We start from the raw sequence: 21134 nt of genomic DNA, 5'->3' as shown, positions 1-21134 counted from the left end.
TAACTAATACAGCCAGTGATTGTCCACCGCAGGGTGGGCACTGGGGTAGGGGAGTGATCACCCCATCGGGTGCGAGAAAAATGGACCTGCAAGTTGTGGTGTCTGGCAGGCCCAACAGCACTGCGGATCAGCTGATCCCCCAGGCGCTGGTCAGCACCCTAGTCCCCGGGCAGAGACCAGCCGGCCAGGTGCCAAAGCCAGAGCAGCCCCTGTGCTGAGCATGCTGACCTCAAGTCCTTCCAGCCCGGAGAGGCGGGGCTGACAGGGGAGGAAACTTGAGCATGCCATCTGTTGGCCAGATGCAGCTACAGGTCCACCTTAGGTCTCCTGCGTGCTAGTCAGCCATTCAGCCAGTGGAGTATCCGTGTACTCCAGCCTACCTTATAATAGACTCCTAAGCTGAACTGTATTCCCTACATGATCTAGATCTTGATTTGGCAGAGAATAACCGACAAAGTGTAAAACGAAACATTCAGCCAAAGCTAAGTAAGTACAAAACTTCAGAAAAGTGATGGAAACCAACTTGCATAAAAACCATATCAAGGTAATGAAATAACCTGAAAACATCAGAAAATCACAAAACAAAAGGAGATCCAAGCAGAAATGGCCCAGCCAAATGACCAAATCAAAGTTCCAAGGAAATACAGAATATGAAACACCTACTCAAGGACATTTATAAAGAAATAACGGATATCAGGAAGACATTAGAAGAGTATAAAGAAGAATTTGGAAAGTTAAATAGAAAAATGGCAGATCTCACAGAATGAAAGCTACGGTAGACCAGGTAAAAATATACTAGAGACACAATAGCAGATTTGAAGAAGGAGAAGGAAGAATAAATGAGCTAGAAGATAGAACGATAGAACTAGAACACATAAAAGAACAAATGGCAAGAAATACGGAAAAAATGCAACTGGATTTTAGGGAAATGATGGACAAGAGGCAAAAAATATAAAAATTATTGGTGTTCCAGAAGGAGAAGAGAAGAGTAAAGAGCTGGGAAAGTTAATTGAAGATATAATCAGAGAAAACTTCCCAACCCTTGTAAAAGACATCAAAGAGGCCCAGAGAACTCCAAACAGAATAAATCCGAACACACCCACTCCAAGATACAAACTAATTAGACTGTCAGGTGTTAAACAGAAACAGAAAGTCATGAAAACAGCACAAGAAAAGCAATCTACTACATACAAGGAAAAGCATATAAGACTGACTTCAGACTACTCAACAGGCACCATGCAAGTAAAAAGGCAGTATCATGATATTTTTAAAATCCTGAATGAGAAAGGTTTTCAATCAAGAATTCTTTATCCAACCAAGCAATCCTTCAAAATTGAGTAAGAGATTAAAATCTTCAAAGATAAAGAAAGATTGAGAGAACTAGTCAACAAGACACCAGTGCTACAAGAAATACTAAAGGGAGCCCTGTCAGCTGATAAAAAAAGGCAGGAGAGGGAGGTCTGGAAGAAGGCACAGAATTGAAGAATATGCGTAAAGGTAATTTAAAGGAGGAGAGAGAGAAGGAAAGTAATATACAGATCTGACAAGAAAAATCTAAAGGACAAGATGGTAGAATCAAGAACCGCTTTAACAGTATTACTTTGAATGTTAATGGACTAAGCTCACCAATTAAAAGATAAAGACTGATAAAATGGATCAAAACACATAATCCATCTACACGCTGTTTACAAGAGATGCATCTTAGACTCAAGGGCACAGTTAGATTGAAGGTGAAAGATGGAAAAAGATCTTCTATGGAAGGTGTAACCAAAAGAAAGCAGAAGTAGCTATACAAATATCAGAGAAAATAGACTTTAATGTAAAGATGTCATATAAGACAAAGAAGGACCCTACATATTAATAAAAGGAACAATTCACCAAGAAGAAATAACAATCATAAATGTGTATGCTCCCAATCAAGGCGCTCCAAAGTACATGAGGCACATACTGGAAAAACTGAAGGGAGGTATAGACATATCAACAGTAATAGTGGGAAACTTCAAAACATCACACTCCAGTATAGATAGAACAACCATACAGAGGATCAATAAGGAAATAGAGAATGTAAACAATAAGATAAATGCAATAGATCTAATAGGCATATATATATATAGATAGATATATTAGATACACACACACATATATATATATATATCATTACATCCCAAAACACAAGGATACACATTTTTCTCTAGTGCACCTTCTCCAGGATAGATCATTCTCCAGGATAGATTATATACTGGGACATAAATTGAGTCTATAAATTTAACGATTGAAATTAGTCAAAGCACTTACTCTGACCACAATGGAATAAAGTTGGAAATTAACAATCACCAAAGAACTAGAGCTTTCACAAATATATAAAGACTAAACAACACACTCTTACATTATCAGTGGGTCAAGGAAGAAATTGCTAGGGAAATCAATAAATATCTGGATACAAATGATAATGAGAATACAACATATCAAAACTTACGGGATGCGGCTAAGGTCGTGCTGAGTGGGAAATTTATTATCCTAAATGCCTATATTAAAAAAAAAGTAGAAGCAAAACTTGAGGATTTAACTGCTCACCTGGAGAATTCAGAGAAAGGACAGTAAACTAACTCCAAAGCAAATAAAAGAAAATAAATAATAAAGACTAACTGAACTGTTTTAGTAGTTTTGATTCTTAGAAATGATTGTATAACTATATTGCTTTCATGGTGTGACAATGTGATTGTGGAAACCTTGTGACTGATACTTTCTTTATCCAGTGTATGGTCAGATGGATAAGAAAATAAAGGCAAAAAATAAATAAATAATGGGGGGTGTGGTAGTTAGATTCAGCTGTCAACTTGGCCAGGTGAATGTGCCTAGTTCTGATGTTGCACACATGAGCCAATGGTACATGAACCTCATCTGTTGCTGATTACATCTGCAGTCAGCTAGGAAGTGTGCCTGCTGCAATGAATGATGTTTGACTTAATTGGCTGGTGCTTAAATGAGAGAGCTCAACGTAGCACAGCCCAAGCAGCTCGCCATACCTCATCTCGGCACTTGCAGCTCAGCCCAGGCCTTTGGAGATGCAGAAAGGAATCACCCCGGGGAAAGTTGTTGGAACCCAGAGGCCTAGAGAGACGGCCAGCAGAGATTACCCTGAGTCTTCCCAAGTAAGAAAGAACCTCAGATGAAAGTTAGCTGCCTTTCCTCTGAAGAACTAACAAAATAAATCCCCTTTTATTTAAAAGCCAATCCATTGCTGGTGTGTTGCATTCCAGCAGCTAGCAACTAGAACAGGGGTAAGGGGTATGGAATGTTTTGGGTGTTGTTCTTTATTTTTATTATTATTTTTGGAGTAATAAAAATGTTTAAAAAAAAACCGTGGTAATGATTACACAACTATATGATGATATTATGAACCACTGATTGTACACTTTGGATGATTATATGCTATGTGAATATATCTCAATAAAATTGCATTAAAAAGCACTAGCTTGAAAGATCATTTATACATCTTAAATATTTACAATTTATGGATTAAAATATCAATTAAGTACCCCCCAAAAATGAGAAAAAATGGATAAATTAAGACATCCCTAGATAAGCAGCAACAGAATTAGTCATTAGCCAACCAGCCCTACAAGACAGGAAGACTTGAATGAAGACTAAATTGAAAATACACTGCACAGTAAGCCAAATACACATGAAGAATTAAAGAAGTAAAGGTAATCCTTTTAGCAAATACAAAAGATAGTATATATTTTTTCTTTCTGTTTCTTCTACATGACTTAAAAGACAACTACATGAAGTTAATTCTGTATTGCTGGGCATATAATGTCTAGAGATATAATTTGCATGAAACAGAATGGGAGACAGAATACAACTAACGAGGAGAAGTATTTTTGTTTACTACTGAAATTAAGCTGCTGTTAATCTAAACTATATTGATAAGAATTAAGAGGTGAATTGCAATCCCAGGAAACAACTGGCAGAGATAAATCCTAAACACTCCAGTAAATGGTACAGACTGGTAAAACGTTTTTTTTTTAAAGCCCAACTATACGGTGTCTACAACAGATACTTTAGATACGATACAAATGGGTTAAAAATAAAAGGAAGATTATTAAGACATAAAAAGGGATGAAGTATTGATTCATGCTACACCAGAGATGAACTCTGGAAAAATTAAGCCACATAAAATGTCCAGAAAAGGCAACTCCATGGAAACAGAAAGTTGTGTTTGTCAGGGACTAGTAGAAAAACTGAAACAAGGAGTAACTGCTAATGGGAAAGGGGTTTCTTTCTGTATGAAGAAAATATTCTGTAACTAAATAGTAGTAGTAATGGTTGTACAACTTAGTGAACATATTAAAAACTCATCAATTCTTTACTTTAAAAGACTGAATTTTGTGGTATGTGAAATATTTCTCAAAAAAATAGTTTTTATATTAAAAGAAAGGACACCAATATGAGATTAGTACCCCTATCCCTCCAAAAAAATGGAAGGGAAAAAATATAGAATTCAGAGTTTTTTAAAATTCAAGATTTTTATATATGTGTGCATGTATAGATATACGTATAGATATATATATGGATATAACAGGAATCAGAATAATGAGAAAGTAAGACCTACCTTAAACATGTGAGTTACTAAAGGAAAGCTTTCTCCTCTGTGCTAGAACACTGACTATTCAGAAACATTGCCTCTGTTTTAAACATATTTTTCAAACTATGAAGAAGTAACTGCTCTCAGACTAAATTCTCAAAACTTTTCATGCCTTAAATTTCATAAGTCTCATGATAAATGAATCTTTACTAGAGCAGTCACCCTATATTTTAGAAACAAAATAATCAACAAACCTATTTACTGTGGGATTTTTAGGCCTAGAATATAACTATATTATATGAAAACTGTATCTCAAAGTAACATTTAAGTATGTAATGTTTATTGTATGAAAATCAATGTTTCTTAACTTTAACTACATTTTTATTTATTTGGAAAATAAATTTTCACTATGAAACCATGTTCCAACTGTCATTATAGAATTTTTGTACAGTTACAAGATACATTATGAAAATGTATTTATGGCAAAATTAGTAGGAATGCTAGCCCCCCAAAATCCCTATAATGATAAGTATCAGAAAGCAATTTCTTAGTAATATAACATGCTTTTAAACAAGATTCAGATACCAAGCCATTAGTGTTGATGCCGCACCCCATCTACATTAAGATGTAGGAAGGTCTGGTTCCCACAACTCAAATGAGGATATAAAGCTGAGTGAAATAAGTCAGACACCAAAGGATGGATACTGTATGATTTTGCTATTATACTCTGGTAAAGGTAATCTCAGAGGTTACACTATAGAATATAGGCGACCTAGAGGTACAGAGAAGCTTAGCGATTGGGTAAAGGCTACCCAGTGAGGTTGAGCTTAAACGCAAGGGAACAGAAAGAAGTTACTATTTAGAGGGGTTATGAGTAACACTGCCGTATTGAAGGTGAACATTCTTGAAAAGGGATGTATAGTGCCATATAGCCCACTAACTAAATCTACAATTATAAGTAAGTTCTTCTGTGAGCTATTTTAAAAGTTTGATATTGTACACAGAGTCAATAACAGAAGGGTATGTGTGGAGGGGAAACTATATTTGCATACTATGGCCAGTAGTTAACAGGAAGACATCAACACAGCACTACCAGGGGCAAAAAACTGGGGGTGAGGGACAAGCAATTAAAGGTAATTTTCGTTTGATATTTGGTGAGGCTGTGCTTTTCAGTTCTTTTTCTCTATGGACAAATGAAAATTGTCTAAAATTGATAATGCTGCTGACTGTACAGCCAACTAAGGATATTGTAAGATATGGTTTGTTTACTTTGGGCGGAGAAAACCAAAGGGTACAATGACTGAGAAGTAGAATGGTGAACATTGATACACTTATATGATAGAATATTTGTACAGCTACAAAAAAGGAAAGAAATCGAGAGGCATGCATTGAAATGAATAAATCCTGGGGACAATGTGTTGTTCAAAATAAGCCAGAAACAAAAGAACAAATATGCTATGGTCTCTTACAGAAAATATTTAAAAGAAAATTGGAGCCCTTAGAACAACTTAGTCTGAAGTTGTAAGTGTATTTCTAGATTAGAAGACACTGAGCTATACGTTTATCAGCTGGTATTTCCCTGGAACTCTGAGTAACTCTGTGAAACCTAAGACCCAGAAATGGAGAGCTGCAGCCCTGAAAGTTAGCAGAGCTATATACAATAACAGTTCAAGTAACTGAAAAAGAGCTCAGGCCTCAAGTTGAGATAAAAATGAAGCCAATCTGGCTGGGACTAAGGTAAATTAGGGTAAAAGATGAGAGTGTATGTACTCTAGACCTTCATCTACTATATGAGACCAAAGGCAGAGAGGTTTCCTGCATCTAGAACCTTAATTTTCTGTAACACACACTGTAAATTAACCTGTCTGGACACTCATTTAAACAATCTAAACTCCTGGAGTCTAGAATAGGAATGAGGTCTTGTAATTCTGTATAGAATTATACAGGCTATGGTGGGCCGATAATTAGAAAGTACTAGTAGAATAAAAAAAAAAAAAAGCATTGGTAAAGTACCTTGAGAGTCCAAAGAAAATAATAGTAATGATGATAATGATAATAATCATAATCATAATAATAATGGACTATTAAACATTCCCTTCTGGGAAACCCCAGGTATTCTTTCAACCATTGGGAACTCCTAAGAAAACAGGCCGGGTGCTCTGATTTTGAAGCTTGCCTTTATGAAATATATTTCTATAGTGGAGAAGGTAAGACTACCTACAATGAAGCCAATGGGTTGCTTCCAAGAAATCTCTTTTATTGCTCAGATGTGGCCTCTCTCTCTAAGCCCAACTATGCAAGGACAATCATTACGCTCCCCTCTACATGGGATCTGACATTCAGGGGTGAGAATCTCCCTGATAATGTAGGACATGACTCCTTGGATGATCTGGCCCAGGTACCATGACAAACTCTGAAATCTGTTCTATAACTACCTGCTAAAGTGTACTTTGAAAATTATTGCTTTTTCTTTCTTTTCTTTGTATATATGTTATATTTCACAATAAAAATTTTTTTAAAATCATGTACATACGGCATCTGTGCATGAGTGGGAGGTGGCAGACTGCAGACTCAGGCCTTCTCTATTGCTATTCCAGTGCTACGTCATCAGTCATGACTGGTTTGATACCCACTTGGTGGAAGCCATGGTGGCTCTGCTGTCACCACCAAAAAAAACAAAGCAATGCAAACCATGACAAAAATCTATATGTCTTTGAATAACATAATCAATTGAATTGAGAGGAATGAAAGAAGCATAATTCTCCAAGACTTAAATGGAAGACTTCAACAAAGTGGTATCTGGCAATTCAGGATGAGAATACAATGGGGAACCCAACAAGAATTTTGGTTGTGGTAAAACAGTCTGAGCTGTAAAGAAAAAGTCATGCCTGGAAAGAGACAACCTCATGGGGTTATCACGGGCCATGCACCTAGGAAAGTAACTATAATTCAAAAAGGAATTAGTCGTATGAATTAACCTCCTCTAAATGACAAGGTATAGAGTAAAAAATTCCTGTATTTAAAAGGAAAGCAAAGTATCATAAAACTCCTAGAAGAAAATATAGGGAAACATCTTTAAGATCTAGTGATAGGAGGTAGCTTCTTAGAAATTACGGCTAAAGCACAAGCAATGAAAGACAAAATAGATGTATGGGAACTCCTCAAGACTGAACACTTTGTGCTTCAAAGGACTTTGTCAAAAAGGTGAAGTAAAGAGACAGCCAACACAGTGGGAGAGAATATATGGAAACCATATATTTGATAAGGGTTTGATATCCAGTATATATAAAGAAATCCTACAACTCAACAACAAAAGGACAAACAACATAATTATAAAATGAGCAAAATACATGAATAGACATTTCTCCAAAGAGGAAATACAGATGGTGTGCGGGTTTGAAAGGATGTATGGATCCTAGAAAAGCCATGTTCTAATCAAAATCCCATTTCGTAAAGGCAGAATAATCCCTATTCAATATTGTATGTTTGAAACTGTAATCAGATCATTTCCCTGGAGATGTGATTTAATCAAGAGTGGTTGTTAAGTTGGATTAGGTGACAACATGTCTCCACCCATTTGGTTGTATCTTGATAAGATTCTGGAGTCTTATAAAAGAGGAAACATTTTGGAGAATGAAGGAGATTCAGAGAGAATGGAGCATGCTGTAGCACCATGAAGCAGAGTCCACCAGCCAGTGAGCTTTGGAGATGAAGAAGGAAAATGCCTCCCAGGGAGCTTTATGAAAAAGGAAGACAGGAGAAGAAGCTAGCAGATGACACTGTGTTTGCCATGTGCCCTTCCAGATGAGAGAGGAACACTGACTGTGTTTGGCATGTGCCTTTCCACTTGAGAAAGAAGCCCTGAATGTCACTGGCCTTCTTGAACCAAGGCATCTTTCCCTGGATGCCTTAGATTGGACATTTCTATATACTCGTTTTAATTGGGACATTTTCTTGGCCTTAGAACTGTAAACTAGCAACTTATTAAATTCCCCTTTTTAAAAGCCACTCCATCTCTGGTATATTGCATTTCGGCAGCTAGCAAACTACAACAGATGACTAAAAAGCACATGAAAAGATTTTCATCTTCATTAGCTACTAGGGAAATACAAATCAAAATCACAATGAGATATCATCTCATACCTATAAAACTGGACACTATTAAACAAACATGAGATGAAAAATGTTGGAAAGAATGTGAAGAAATAGAAATATTTACTCACTGCTTCTGGGAATGTAAAATGTTATACCTGCCATGGAAGACAATTCGGCAGTTTCTCAGAAAATTAAATATTAAGATGCCTGGGACCCAGCAATTCTGCTACTCAGTATATACCCAGAAGATCTGAAAGTAGTGACACAAAAAGGCATTTGCACATTGATGTTCATGCATGCTGACATTCATAGCAGTACAATTCACAATTGCCTAAAGATGGAAACAATCCAAGTGCCCATCAGCAGACGAGTGAATAAACAAAATGTTCTATATATTTACAATGGAATATTATGCAGCAGTAAGAAGGAATGAGGTCCTGAAGTACGCAACAACATGGATGAACTTTTGAGGACATAATGCTGAGTAAAATAACCCAGACACAAAAGGACAGATACTGTATGATTTCACTAACATGAACCACCTAGAAATGTAAATGCATAGTCTTAAAATGTAGAATATAGGGGCCCTAGAGATGGACAGAAGCTAGAGATGGGGGAGCTTTTACCTAATATGTACAGAATTGTTATTGAGGTTAAATGTAAATGTTTGGGAATAGAGGTGATGGTAGTTACTTATTGGGATTTTAAGTAATAGTGTTGTATTGTGGTAGTTAGATTCAGTTGTCAACTTGGTCAGGTGAAGGCATCTAGTTTTGTTGCTGCGGACATGAGCCAATGGTACTCATTGTTGCTAATTACATCTTCAGTCGGCTAGGAGGTGTGCCTGCTGCAATGAATGATGTTTGACTTAATTGGCTGGTGCTCAAATGAGAGAGCTCAACATAGCACAGCCTAAGCAGCTCGGCATTCCTCATTTCAGCACTCATAGCTCAGCCCAGACCTTTGGAGATACAGAAGGATGTCACCCCGGGGAGAGTTGTTGGAACCCAGGGGCCTGGAGAGAAGGCCAGCAGAGACCATCCTATGCCTTCCCACATAACAAAGAACCTCAGTGGAAAGTTAGCTGCCTTTCCTCTGAAGAAGTAAGGAAATAAATCCCCTTTTATCAAAAGCCAATCCATCTCTGGTGTGTCGCATTCCGACAGCTAGCAAACTAGAACATGTATTGTAGGTGAATTTGATTGAAAGGGGTTGTTTAAAGGCAAAGTCACTATCTCACCAATTAACACTACAAATATAAATAAGTTCTTCCATGAATTACTACAATATGTATAACACTTGTACAAAGGGTTAATAATAGAGTGGTATATGGGGAAAATTACCTATTGCATGCTATGGACTATATTTGCATTTTATGATGACTCTATAGAATATAGACCTTTTATTTCACATGCATTCAAGACACATTTTATTAATTTCCATTTTACGGAACCTACCAATAGGGAAAATAAATTTTTTTTGGTACTTCAGAAACTGAAGTCCTGTGGAATGGAGTCTGCAACTCATTCTCTTTCCCTAAGTTGTACTCCATGGGGACTAGGTGCTTGGTAAAAATGAGTCATCTCCTGAATCAGGAGCCAGTGATTTTGTCATATTTTTTAGTTTGTTTTACAACAGGTTCTCAACAGAATAGTTTAAATTCTCCTGAGCTGAAACTGTAGATAATACCTAGTTGCTTATCACCTGTAACTAGTGTTAAACCGTCATGTTAATTTGGAATATACCTGTTAAAGGCTTTATCAAATACCTTTATAAGGAGTCCTTTCAGAACAAAATGAAAAAGGCCTACTTTATTTTATAGCAAAACTAGATTATTTTAATCACTAATAAGAAAGTTTTAAAAACTGTTGTAATTAGTTAAGCTTGACAAAAACTGTCTACACAAGCTTATCGCTGTTTCTGTACTAAGAAAGCAAGCTGACTTTGAAGATATGGGGGAATTAAATCTATATTTTCGTTTAATTCTGCATTATTGGCTTTTTTTGTTTTTAATAAGAAGGAAATTTTCTGCAAGGTTTGTTGTCCGCAAAAAACAGTGTGGGCCTTTTAAGAAAGTTACTTAATTTGAGAGATGGTTAGCACACTGTGTATGTATACACACGTGTGTATTTTAAAAACATTACCATAACCCTGGAAAAAATATATATATATATTTAAGTATCTTACTCATCTCCTGAAGATAATTCCATAGTTGACAGGTTTTATCTTTTGTTCATAAGTCATTTAAGTTGTCTGTGCCAGTTTGAAATTGTTGTGTACCCCAGAAAAGCCACGTTCTTTAATCATGATTCAATACTGTAGAGTAGGATCATTTTTTTCCTTTTAACATTCCTGTATTTTTGTTAAGCCTTGATTAAAGTCTTACCCATTATTGTTGTTATTAATTTTTTTTTTTTTTTTTTTTTTTAAGAGAGAGGGAGGAAAGGAAGGAAAGACAGAGAAGGAAGGAAGGAAGGAAGGAAGAAAGGGAAACATTTTTAAACATTTTCTTGTTTTATTATATTTTGTTTGTTCGTTTGTTTGTTACATGGGCTGGGGCCGGGAATCGAACCGGGGTCCTCCGGCACGGCAGGCAAGCACTCTTGCCCGCTGAGCCACCGCGGCCCGCCTGTTGTTATTAATTTTAATAATTTTATTGAGAAATGTCCAAACACATACAGTCAAAACATTATACAATCAATGGTGCACAGTATCATCACATAGTTTTATATTCAATATGATCAATTTTAGAACACCTTTATAACTCTAGAAAAAGAAATAAAAAGAAAAAAGAACTCATACATTCCATACCCTTTACCCCTCCCTCTCACTGACCCACAGTATTTTATTTATTTATTTATCTGTTTGTTTGTTTTGGTGCATGGCCGGGAACTGAACCTGGGTCTCCTGCATGAAAGGCAAGCATTCTACCACTGAACCACATGTGCACCCCTATTTATTTACTTTTTACCCTTTTTTTTTTTTTTAGGTGTATGGTCCAAGAATTGAACCCAGGTCTCTCACATGGAAGGCAAGCATTCTACCACTGAACCACCCATGCACCAGCATTCTTTTTTTTTTTTTCTTACTTATCTGTTCATACTCTGGATAAAAGAAACATCGGACACAAAGGTTTCATAATCACACAGTCATATTGTAAAAGCTATTTAGGTATATAGTCTTCTTCAAGAATCAAGGCTACTCCCTGGATAAAAGAAACATTGGACACAAGGGTTTCAGAATCACACAGTCATATTGTAAAAGCTATTTAGGTATATAGTCTTCTTCAAGAATCAAGGCTACTGGAACACAGTTCAAAAGTTTCAGATATTTCCCTCTAGCTGCTCCAATACACCATAAACTAAAAAGGGATATCTAATAATGCATAAGAATAACCTCCAGAATAATCTCTCAACTCTGTTTGAAATCTCTCAGCCACTGAGAACTTATTTTGTTTCAATTTTCTCTTCCCTCTTTTGGTCAATAAGACTTTCTCATTCCCATGATGCCCAGTCCTGGATCATCCCCAGGAGTCAGGTCCCACGTTGCCAGGAGATTTACCCCCTGGGAGCCATGTCCCACGTAGGGAGCAGGGCATTGAGTTCACCTGCCAAGTTGGCTTATAGAGAACAGGCCACATATGAGCAAAAAAAGAAATTCTCTGGGGGTGATTCTTAGGCATAATTAGTAAAAGGCGAAAGATTTATATGATCTGAAGAGAAACCAGAATACCTTAGGCATAATTAGAAGTAGGCTTAGCTTCTTTACAGGAATAAGTTTCATAGGTGATAGCCCAAAGATCGAGGGTTCATCCTATTGAATTGGTTGTCTCCACTCCTTGCAAGAATTCTCCAGATGGGTAAGTTGAATATTTCCTTCTTTCTCCCCAGCCCCCTAAGGGGGCTTTGCAAATACTTTTTTTATTCTCTGCCCAAATTACTCTGGGATATATCCGGTCATCACACTAATTTAACAAGACCTCACACCCTATTCAAGGTTCCATGTAATTATGGTGTTCAAGTAAACTGACAGTACAAGTTAAATTCAATAATGTGCTACCCAAAACATACATTTAGCACCCAATAAACATCTCTCCTTCAGTTTCACAAAGAGGTTGAATTTCGAAAAATATGGTCATATCAACCTTTATAAGTACAATCTTTCTGATTAAGTTGCTTCCATGGAGGTATGTCTCCACCCACTCAAGACGGGTTGCTTACTAGAATCCTTTAAGAGCGAACCACTTTGGGAAAAGCTTCAGAGCCAACATAGCCAACACAAGACCCAGATGTTTGGAGATGCAGTAAGTAAATGCCCCTGGGGAAGCTGTTCGAAACCAGGCAAAGATGCAAGGCACATACCTTCCCAGCTGACAGAAGTGTTCTGGATCCATCGGTCTTTCTTGAGTCAAGGTATCTTTCCTTGGATGCCTTAGTTTGAATATTTTTAGAGCCTTAGAACTGTACACTTCAACCTAATAATTTCCCTTTATAAAAAGTTGTTCTATTTCTGGTATATTGCATTCTGGTAACTTTAGCAAACCGAAATATTGTCCAATAGTGCTTAAATGTTTTATCACAAATTATCTGGCAGTGGTTAAACAATTTCATCACAAGTCCTATGATCCAAAAAAAGGGGGGTTGGGGATGGTATATGAAATCCATGATGAGTAAAGTAGCTTTATATAAATATTTTTTAGTAGTAAATATATTTAACTTCAACCTAAGTGACAAACTATGCTCAATATGTAATTTTCCTCCACAGCTTTCATAAATTAGCACATTTAGGGAACAAATTCATTCTTTTCCACTATCTAATCTCTTACAAGTGCTCCTATTGGTTGAAACCAAACAAAAACCAGAAGACAAGGTGGCAAGTACATTTGAAGAGGGCAGAAAGAAAAGAACTCCACACAGCTAGTTAATAAACATAACTGTTCCCTAGATGTTAAGCAAACATAAATACGTAATTGCAAATTGGGGTGAATTCTCCGCAGATTAAAACATATTTCATATTTCTTGTCCATTTTAAAAGCAGTATGTAGTAGCAGCTCATTCTGATGTCAAATACTATATAACATTTAAGATTTTAACCACATGTCTTATTTTGAGGGTTTTAATGTCTAAGATGTTGGCATTGCTAAACCAGTCTAATAAATGGTTTAAACATTCAAAATAATGCCCTTGGTATATAAGACTTGGTATAAAAGTCTCTCTGCATCTGTAATTTAACTTTCTTTTTTAATATAAAAATTTGCCTTTGGTACAACTAAATCACAACTAAATGCTAATACATTGTATACACACAAAACAATATGCTTTATCAGAGGAAAAATTTCCTTATTTGGAAGTTTAGCTACTACTGTGGTTGTAGTCATCCTTTTTCAGTTCTTGAATTTTGTTTTTTTTTTTTTTAAATGGGATGCAACTTAAAATTCCCTTGCTTCAAGGTATATACAAAACACTGATTCAGCACATCACAAAATGTAAGTTTGTATTTAATGAGAAGGTGCTTTTCACATTGTAGTATTTGGTGTTTTTTGGAAAAGTTACACTTAGATCTATTCTGAAGCTGTTCATTTTTAAAAAATAAAATATTACAGGTTTCTCATAATTTATTCTTTTAAAAAATCATGTATATATAAACAGGCCTTTTATATAATAATGCTTGAAGACTTTGAGTCTTCTAAACTTTTTAAGTAAAATGATTGAAAAATCAAACAACATTTTAGTAAATAAACTTTATGTGATACTCAGAAAACTATAATTATACACTCCACCCTCAATGCTTCTGACCTAGGAAGCTTATCATGGTAATTCTGCATGCTTTTTTTCTTTTTTTGATTTTTTTTAAAATGCAATTTCATTGAAATATATACACACACCATACAATGCATCCAAAGTATATAATCAATGGCTCACAGTATCATCACATAGCTGTGCATTTATCACGAGAATTGAGTTTAAAACATTTTCCTTACTCTAAGGGGCAAAAAAAATAGAAAATAATAATTGCGAAGAAAAAAAAAGAGAGAGAACACCCAAAACATCCTATATCCAATCCCACCCCCGACCATCACTGATCCCTAGCATTGGTGTGGTACATTTGTTAATGCTGATGAAAGAATATGAAGATATTACTGTTAAATATAGTTCAGAGTTTACAGAGTGCATTTCCCCCTATATACCACTCTATTACTAACTCCTTGTAATAGTTCACACATTAGTTCTAGTTCATGGAGGAAATTTTTTATATTTATACTGTTAATCACAGTCATCATCCACAAGATTTTCTGAGTTATATATTCCCATGTTTCAATCTCTGGCTTTCCTTCAGGTGACATATAAGACTCTAAACTTCACATGTTAATCACACATGCACACAATTCAGCACAGTTAATTATACTCACCATAATGTGCTATCATCACCTCTATCCATTTCCACTCATTTAAATTCAACCTAGTAAAAATTCTACATATCTTAAGCAACTGCTCCCTATTCGCTAGCCTCATTCTATCTCCTGGCAACTTATATTCTAGATTCTCTGTCCATGAGTTTACATAAGGTAATTGGTTCATATTAGTGAGTTCATGCAGTATTTTTCCTTTTCACATGATTTTTTAAAAGGTAAAAGAAACAATAAATATTTCCTTACCTTGTAAGATGGCAAGAAACACAAAATTCCTTGGCTCACAGTCTGGCACACAGATAACAAAAGTGCTCCCACTTCATCCTGGAACTCAAATGTTTCAGTGTGCTGGAAGGTAGCACAGAGATTTCGACCCTTGGGACCTGACCCAATGGTGCCAACCCAAACCTAGAATTTGAATATTTCAATTTAGAGTTAAGCAAATAAATTAGCATTTAGCTGGGATTCTTAATTATATACTTGCACATAACTAAAAGATGAGTAGAAAGTTTAAAAGAAATTTATTTAAAAATTGATAGTTTTTTCTATTACTTTAAGATAATTTTATACAGAATTAATTTACAGAAGTTTTGCTTTAGACAGATCACTGAATCCTCTTAGTATGAAAGTTCTTTGAAGGCAAAGAGGATTTCCCTTATCTTTATTTCCTTAAAAGTTTTGCAAAATTAACCACGCAACAAATCTTTATTGGATGAATAAATGAACAAAATGAATACATTTGTTTTATATAACAACAGCAAAATAAGGTAATTAAATAATATTAGTGGGTAGGGCCATTGTGATCTGCCATGGACAAGTCTCCAAGTGTCACCAAGGACAGGAACTCCTCTTTCACAAATTCACTGGTGCTCAAATATTTATAACTAGTCATAGAAAGCGCACCCACCACAATTTACAATTATTTCTAATTCTACTATATTCATACAGATCTAGCCTTAGTCTAGTTAATTTGACTAGACTATTAAAACTATTTGAACAAACTATTAGAAATCTAAAGACAATATAAATACTTAAGATTGGTGAAAAATATAATAACCCTATAATATTTTGAAGTTATTTGAAACACTGACTAAAACCTCATTTTTTATTAGAGATGCACTTAAGCTGCAATCAGTTTTATTACTCTACAAAACACTCTAGTCTCTGAAAATTCCTTAATAGAACCCCAATTGAGATAAAGCAAAAAATTTATTTTCACAAACATATGTAAAGAGCTATGTTCAAGCCACATTAGCCAGTATCGGTGGTAATTTCAACCCTTACAGATTTCTCTCTGTTGCTACTTATATAAATATTTATACATACAGAACTCCACAGAACTTTGAACGAATGGAAGTAAAGGATCCTTATTTGTTTTTATGGTATGCTGGGCAACTGGACTCTGTTGCTGGGCAACAGAGAATTGAGGAATATTCGTTTTACTTCAACTGAGCAGATAGTAGGATCAGCATCAGCTATATCATTCATATAAATATTTCCTTGCTGCCCTTCTCCTGGTCAGGGAAAAGTAATTTTCCCACAGGAATGTTAGTTTTAAAATCCTATACTAAGTATAGATGATATATGACTCTGAAATCTCACTTCCAGGTATATATCCAAAAAAAACCCTGAAAATAGACTCAAATAGATTCTTGTACATTAAAGTTCCTATCAGCATTATTCACAGTAGCCAAAATGTGGAAGCAACCAAAGTGTTCATGAAACAGATGACTGGATTAAAATGTGGTCTATGAACAGAATGACATATTATGCAGTCATAAAAAAGGAATGAAGTTCTAATATATGCTACAACATGGTTCCACTTTGAAGATATCACTTAGAATGAGCAAGAGACAAAAAGACGGATATTGTATGAGTTCACTTACACGAAATAACTAGAAGAGGCAAGTCAAGAGACGGGAAGTAGAGTACTGGTTACCGGAAAGTGTGAGGTGAAAGAGGAGTTAATGTTTAACAGACACAGAGTTTCTGTTTGAGGTGATGGGAAGGTTTTGGTAATGGATGGTGGTGATGATAGCATAACACTGTGAATGTAACTAATATCACCAAATTGTATACTTGAGAGTAGTTAAAAATGTATATTTTATATTGTACTTATATTATGACAATTAAACTTATTTTTTTAATTTTAAAAACTAGAACAAAGGGACAAGAATGAATGTGAGGTTTCCCTGGCTATACTTTCTAATATCATTTTTACTTTTGAACCATTTTATGACTTAGGCATTCAAAAACATACTCTAGGAGCCACGATGATGGCTCAGTGAGGCGTGGGATTTAGTTCCTTCTCCAGAGCAGCTAGTAAATAGCCAGGAACAGTACAGAGCAACTTCTGGGGCCACATCAGTGACCAAATACACAGTGTACGCCAGTCTGGAGAACTTGGACCGGCTGTGAGCCCACCCACAACCATGAGATTCCCAAGTTGCACAGGCCTGCGCCCCTCGCCCACAGGCTATGTCCCAGAGAGGAAATGAAAGAGACTTTACTAGCAGGAGGGGCTGAGGCAACCAAGTTCCAATTATAGAATTAATTAACAAATTCTGACTACTAAAAATAGGTCCTCGGCTCAGCTGAACCTCAAATAAAAGCTGAGGCTGCTGATTTTTGCCCCAGTGAAGGAAAAAGAAAAAGAAAAAAAACAGACATTTCTAAATCGGACAGCACAAAATACTTAAAAGGGTCTGGGCCCTGAAGGAAAGGAAGAGGCACATAGGACATGGATATACACAAAGAGACTACCAACTTAAGGTCTTGATTGGGAAACCTGAGGAATAGGGGCCCTGCTCTGAAAAGGATTTCTTTTTCTTTCCTTTGTTATGGCTGTGTTTCTACAGCGTGACTGCTCTTTGGAGTCAGCTGCAGGGCTTATCAGGCTCCAACTGCCACAGGGAAGTACAGAATTAAGATTGTATAAAAGTTTGTCTGGAGGCTATGCCATCCCTAGGAAAGGGGTCGGGCCCAGCTCAGGTGGAATCCCTCCCTCAAGGAATTCAGAGCTCAGGGTCTGGAAAACTGAAGTGATTAAAGCCAGCCTACAACCACTCCTCTGTCTCAAGCACTCCCCCAGCAGGAAGAGTCTGCTCAAATTAAAGGTGCCACATCACCTTATGCTAGTGTTATGTGCAGGCAGATGAGCGCCACATAACGGGCAGGATAGGAAAAACAGAGTCTAGAGGCTTCATAGGAAAGTCTTTCAACCTTCTGGGTCTCACCCTCAGAGAAAACTGATGCAGGGGATTCTTTCCTCCTGAGAGGAGGCCAGCTTGGTCTGGGAAAATCTGACTAGGGTCTATAATACCTAAGTAGACCCTCCAAAGGAAAAAAAAAAGGCACCATGCAGGCATGGCAAGAGACAAGAAAACAACAACTGAAAAATACTGATTGGTTAAACAAAACCTAAGCTAGAGGTGCAGGATAAGTTAAACCAAATGTCAAAGAGCAGAAAGACAACAAACTCATCTAGCAAGAAAATTGTAGGTAAAAAAAGTGAAAAATATCTCCAGAATAAACTAAGGAAACAAAATGCCTAGAAAACAGCAAAAAATAACAAATCATACTAGGAAAATTAAATATATGGCCGAGTCAAAGGAACAAATCAACAATTCAAATGAGATACAGGAGTTAAAACAATTAATTCAAAATATCCGAACAGTCATGGAAAACCTCATCAAAAATCAAATCAATGAACTGAGGGAGGATATAAAGAATGAACAAAAAGAAGAAATTGAAATGCTGAAAAAACAAATCACAGAACTTATGGGAATAAAAGGCACAGTAGAAGAGATGGAAAAATCAATGGAAACCTACAATGTTAGATATCAAGAGGCAGAAGATAGGATTGGTGAACCGGAGGATGGGACATCTGAAATCCAACAAGCAAAAGAAAATATAGGGAAAAGATTGGAAAAATATGACCAGGGACTCAGAGAACTAAATGGCAACATGAAGCACATGAATATATGTGTTGTGAGTGTCCCAGAAGCAGAAGAGAAGGGAAAAGGAGGGGCAAAACTACTGGAGGAAATTATAACTGAAAATTTCTCAACTCTTATGAAAGACTTAAAATTACAGATCCAAGAAGTGCAGGGTAGATCCAAACAGATGTACTCCAAGACTCTTACTAATCAGAGTGTCAGATGTCAAAGGCAAAGAGAGAATCTTGAAAGCAGCAAGAGAAAAGCAATCTATCACATACAAGTGAAGCCCAATAAGACTATGCATGGATTTCTCAGCAGAAACCATGGAGGCAAGAAGACAGTGGTATGATATATTTAAGATACTAAAAGAGAAAACTGCCAAACAAGAGTTTTATATTCAACAAAACTGTCCTTCGAAAATGAGGGGGAAATTAAAACATTTTCAAATAAAAAAATCATTGAGAGAATTTGTAACCAAGAGACTCTGTAAGAAATACTAAAGAGAGCACTAGAAACAGATAGGAAAAGACAGGAGAGAGAGGTGTGGAGAAGACTGTAGAAATGAAGACTATCAGTAAAGATAAAAGGAAGAAAAATTAGATATGACATATAAAATCGAAAAGACAAAATGGTAGAAGAAAGTACTGCTCTTATAGTAGTAACACTAAATGTAATAGATTAAATTCCCCAATCAAAAAGACACAGACTGGCAGAACGGATTAAAAAAGAGGACACATCCATATGCTGTCTACAGGAGACACACCTTAGACCCAAGGATAAACATGGCTTGATAGCGAAAGGTTAAGGAAAGATATTTCATGCAAGCAACAATCAGAAAAGAACAGGAGTAGCTATACTAACATCCAACAAATAAGACTTCAAACGTAAAACAATTAAAGGAGGCAAAGAAGGACACAATGTATTAATAAAAGGAACAATTCAACAAGACGACATAACAATCAGAAATATTTATGCACCGAGCCAGAGTGCTCCGAAGTACATGAGGCAAACACTGAAAAGAAAAATATAAACATCTACCATGATAGCTGGAGACTTCAATTCCCCACTCTCCTCAATGGACAGAACATCTAGACAGAGGATCAATAAAGAAACAGAGAATATGAATAATGCAATAAATGAGCTAGACTTAAAAGACATTTATAGAACATTACACACCACAACAGCAGGATACACCTCTTTCTCAAGTGCTCAAGGATCATTCTCAAGGATAGACCATATGCTGGGTCACAAAGCAAGTCTTAATAAATTTTAAAAGATTGAAATCATACAAAGCACTTTCTCAGTTCATAAAGGAATTAAGTTGGAAGTAAACAGTAGGCAAAGGGCCAGAAAATTCACAAATATATGAAGGCTAAACAACATATGCTTAAACAAAAAATGGGTCAAGGAAGAAATTACAAGAGAAATCAGTACATATCTCAAGGCAAATGAAAATGAAAACACAGCATATCAAAATTTATGAGATACAGCAGAGGCAGTGCTAAGGGAAATTTATTACCCTAAATGCCTATAACAAAAAAGAAGAAAGAGCAAAAATCAAGGAATGAACTGCCCACTTGGAAGAACTAGAGAAAAAACAGCAAACAAACTCCAAAGCAAGCAAAAGGAAAGAAACAGTGATGTTTAGAGCAGAAATAAATGAAATTGAGAACATGAAAACAATCAAGAAAATCAACAAAATCAGAAGTTGGTTCTATGAGAAAATCAACAAGACTGATGGACCCTTAGTGAGGCTGACAAAAAGAAGAAAAAAGAGGATGCAAATAAATAAAATCAGAAATGGGGTGGAGAAATAACCACTGACCTTGCATAAATAAAGGAGGTAATGAGAGGATACTATGAACAACTTTTAGGTAATAAACTAGACAATGTAGATGAAATGAAAAACTTTCTAGAAAGGCATAAACCACCAAAATTGACTCAAGAAGAAACAGACAACCTCAACAAACCAATCACAAGAAAAGAAATTGAATTAGTCCTTAAGAAGCTCCCCAAAAAGAAAAGTTCAGGACCAGATGGCTTCACATATGAATTCTACCAAACATTCAAGAAAGAATTAGTAATAATCCTACTCAAATTC

At 36.0% G+C, this 21134-nt stretch overlaps 1 protein-coding gene across 1 annotated transcript in view; it reads right to left on the bottom strand.

Annotated features, from left to right (window-relative positions):
* The window catches only part of BRIP1 (BRCA1 interacting DNA helicase 1), a 407553-nt gene that overhangs the window by 164940 nt on the left and 221479 nt on the right, over nucleotides 1–21134 (bottom strand). The window contains 1 exon segment of the mRNA XM_077165000.1: nucleotides 15339–15500. Coding sequence (XP_077021115.1) covers nucleotides 15339–15500 — 162 coding nt within the window.

Source organism: Tamandua tetradactyla, chromosome 6 (genome assembly GCF_023851605.1).
Source record: "Tamandua tetradactyla isolate mTamTet1 chromosome 6, mTamTet1.pri, whole genome shotgun sequence".
Classification (NCBI taxonomy): Eukaryota; Metazoa; Chordata; class Mammalia; order Pilosa; family Myrmecophagidae; genus Tamandua; species Tamandua tetradactyla.
The sequence above is the reverse complement of the archived record's forward strand: the minus strand, read 5'-3'. Positions and strand labels throughout refer to the sequence as shown.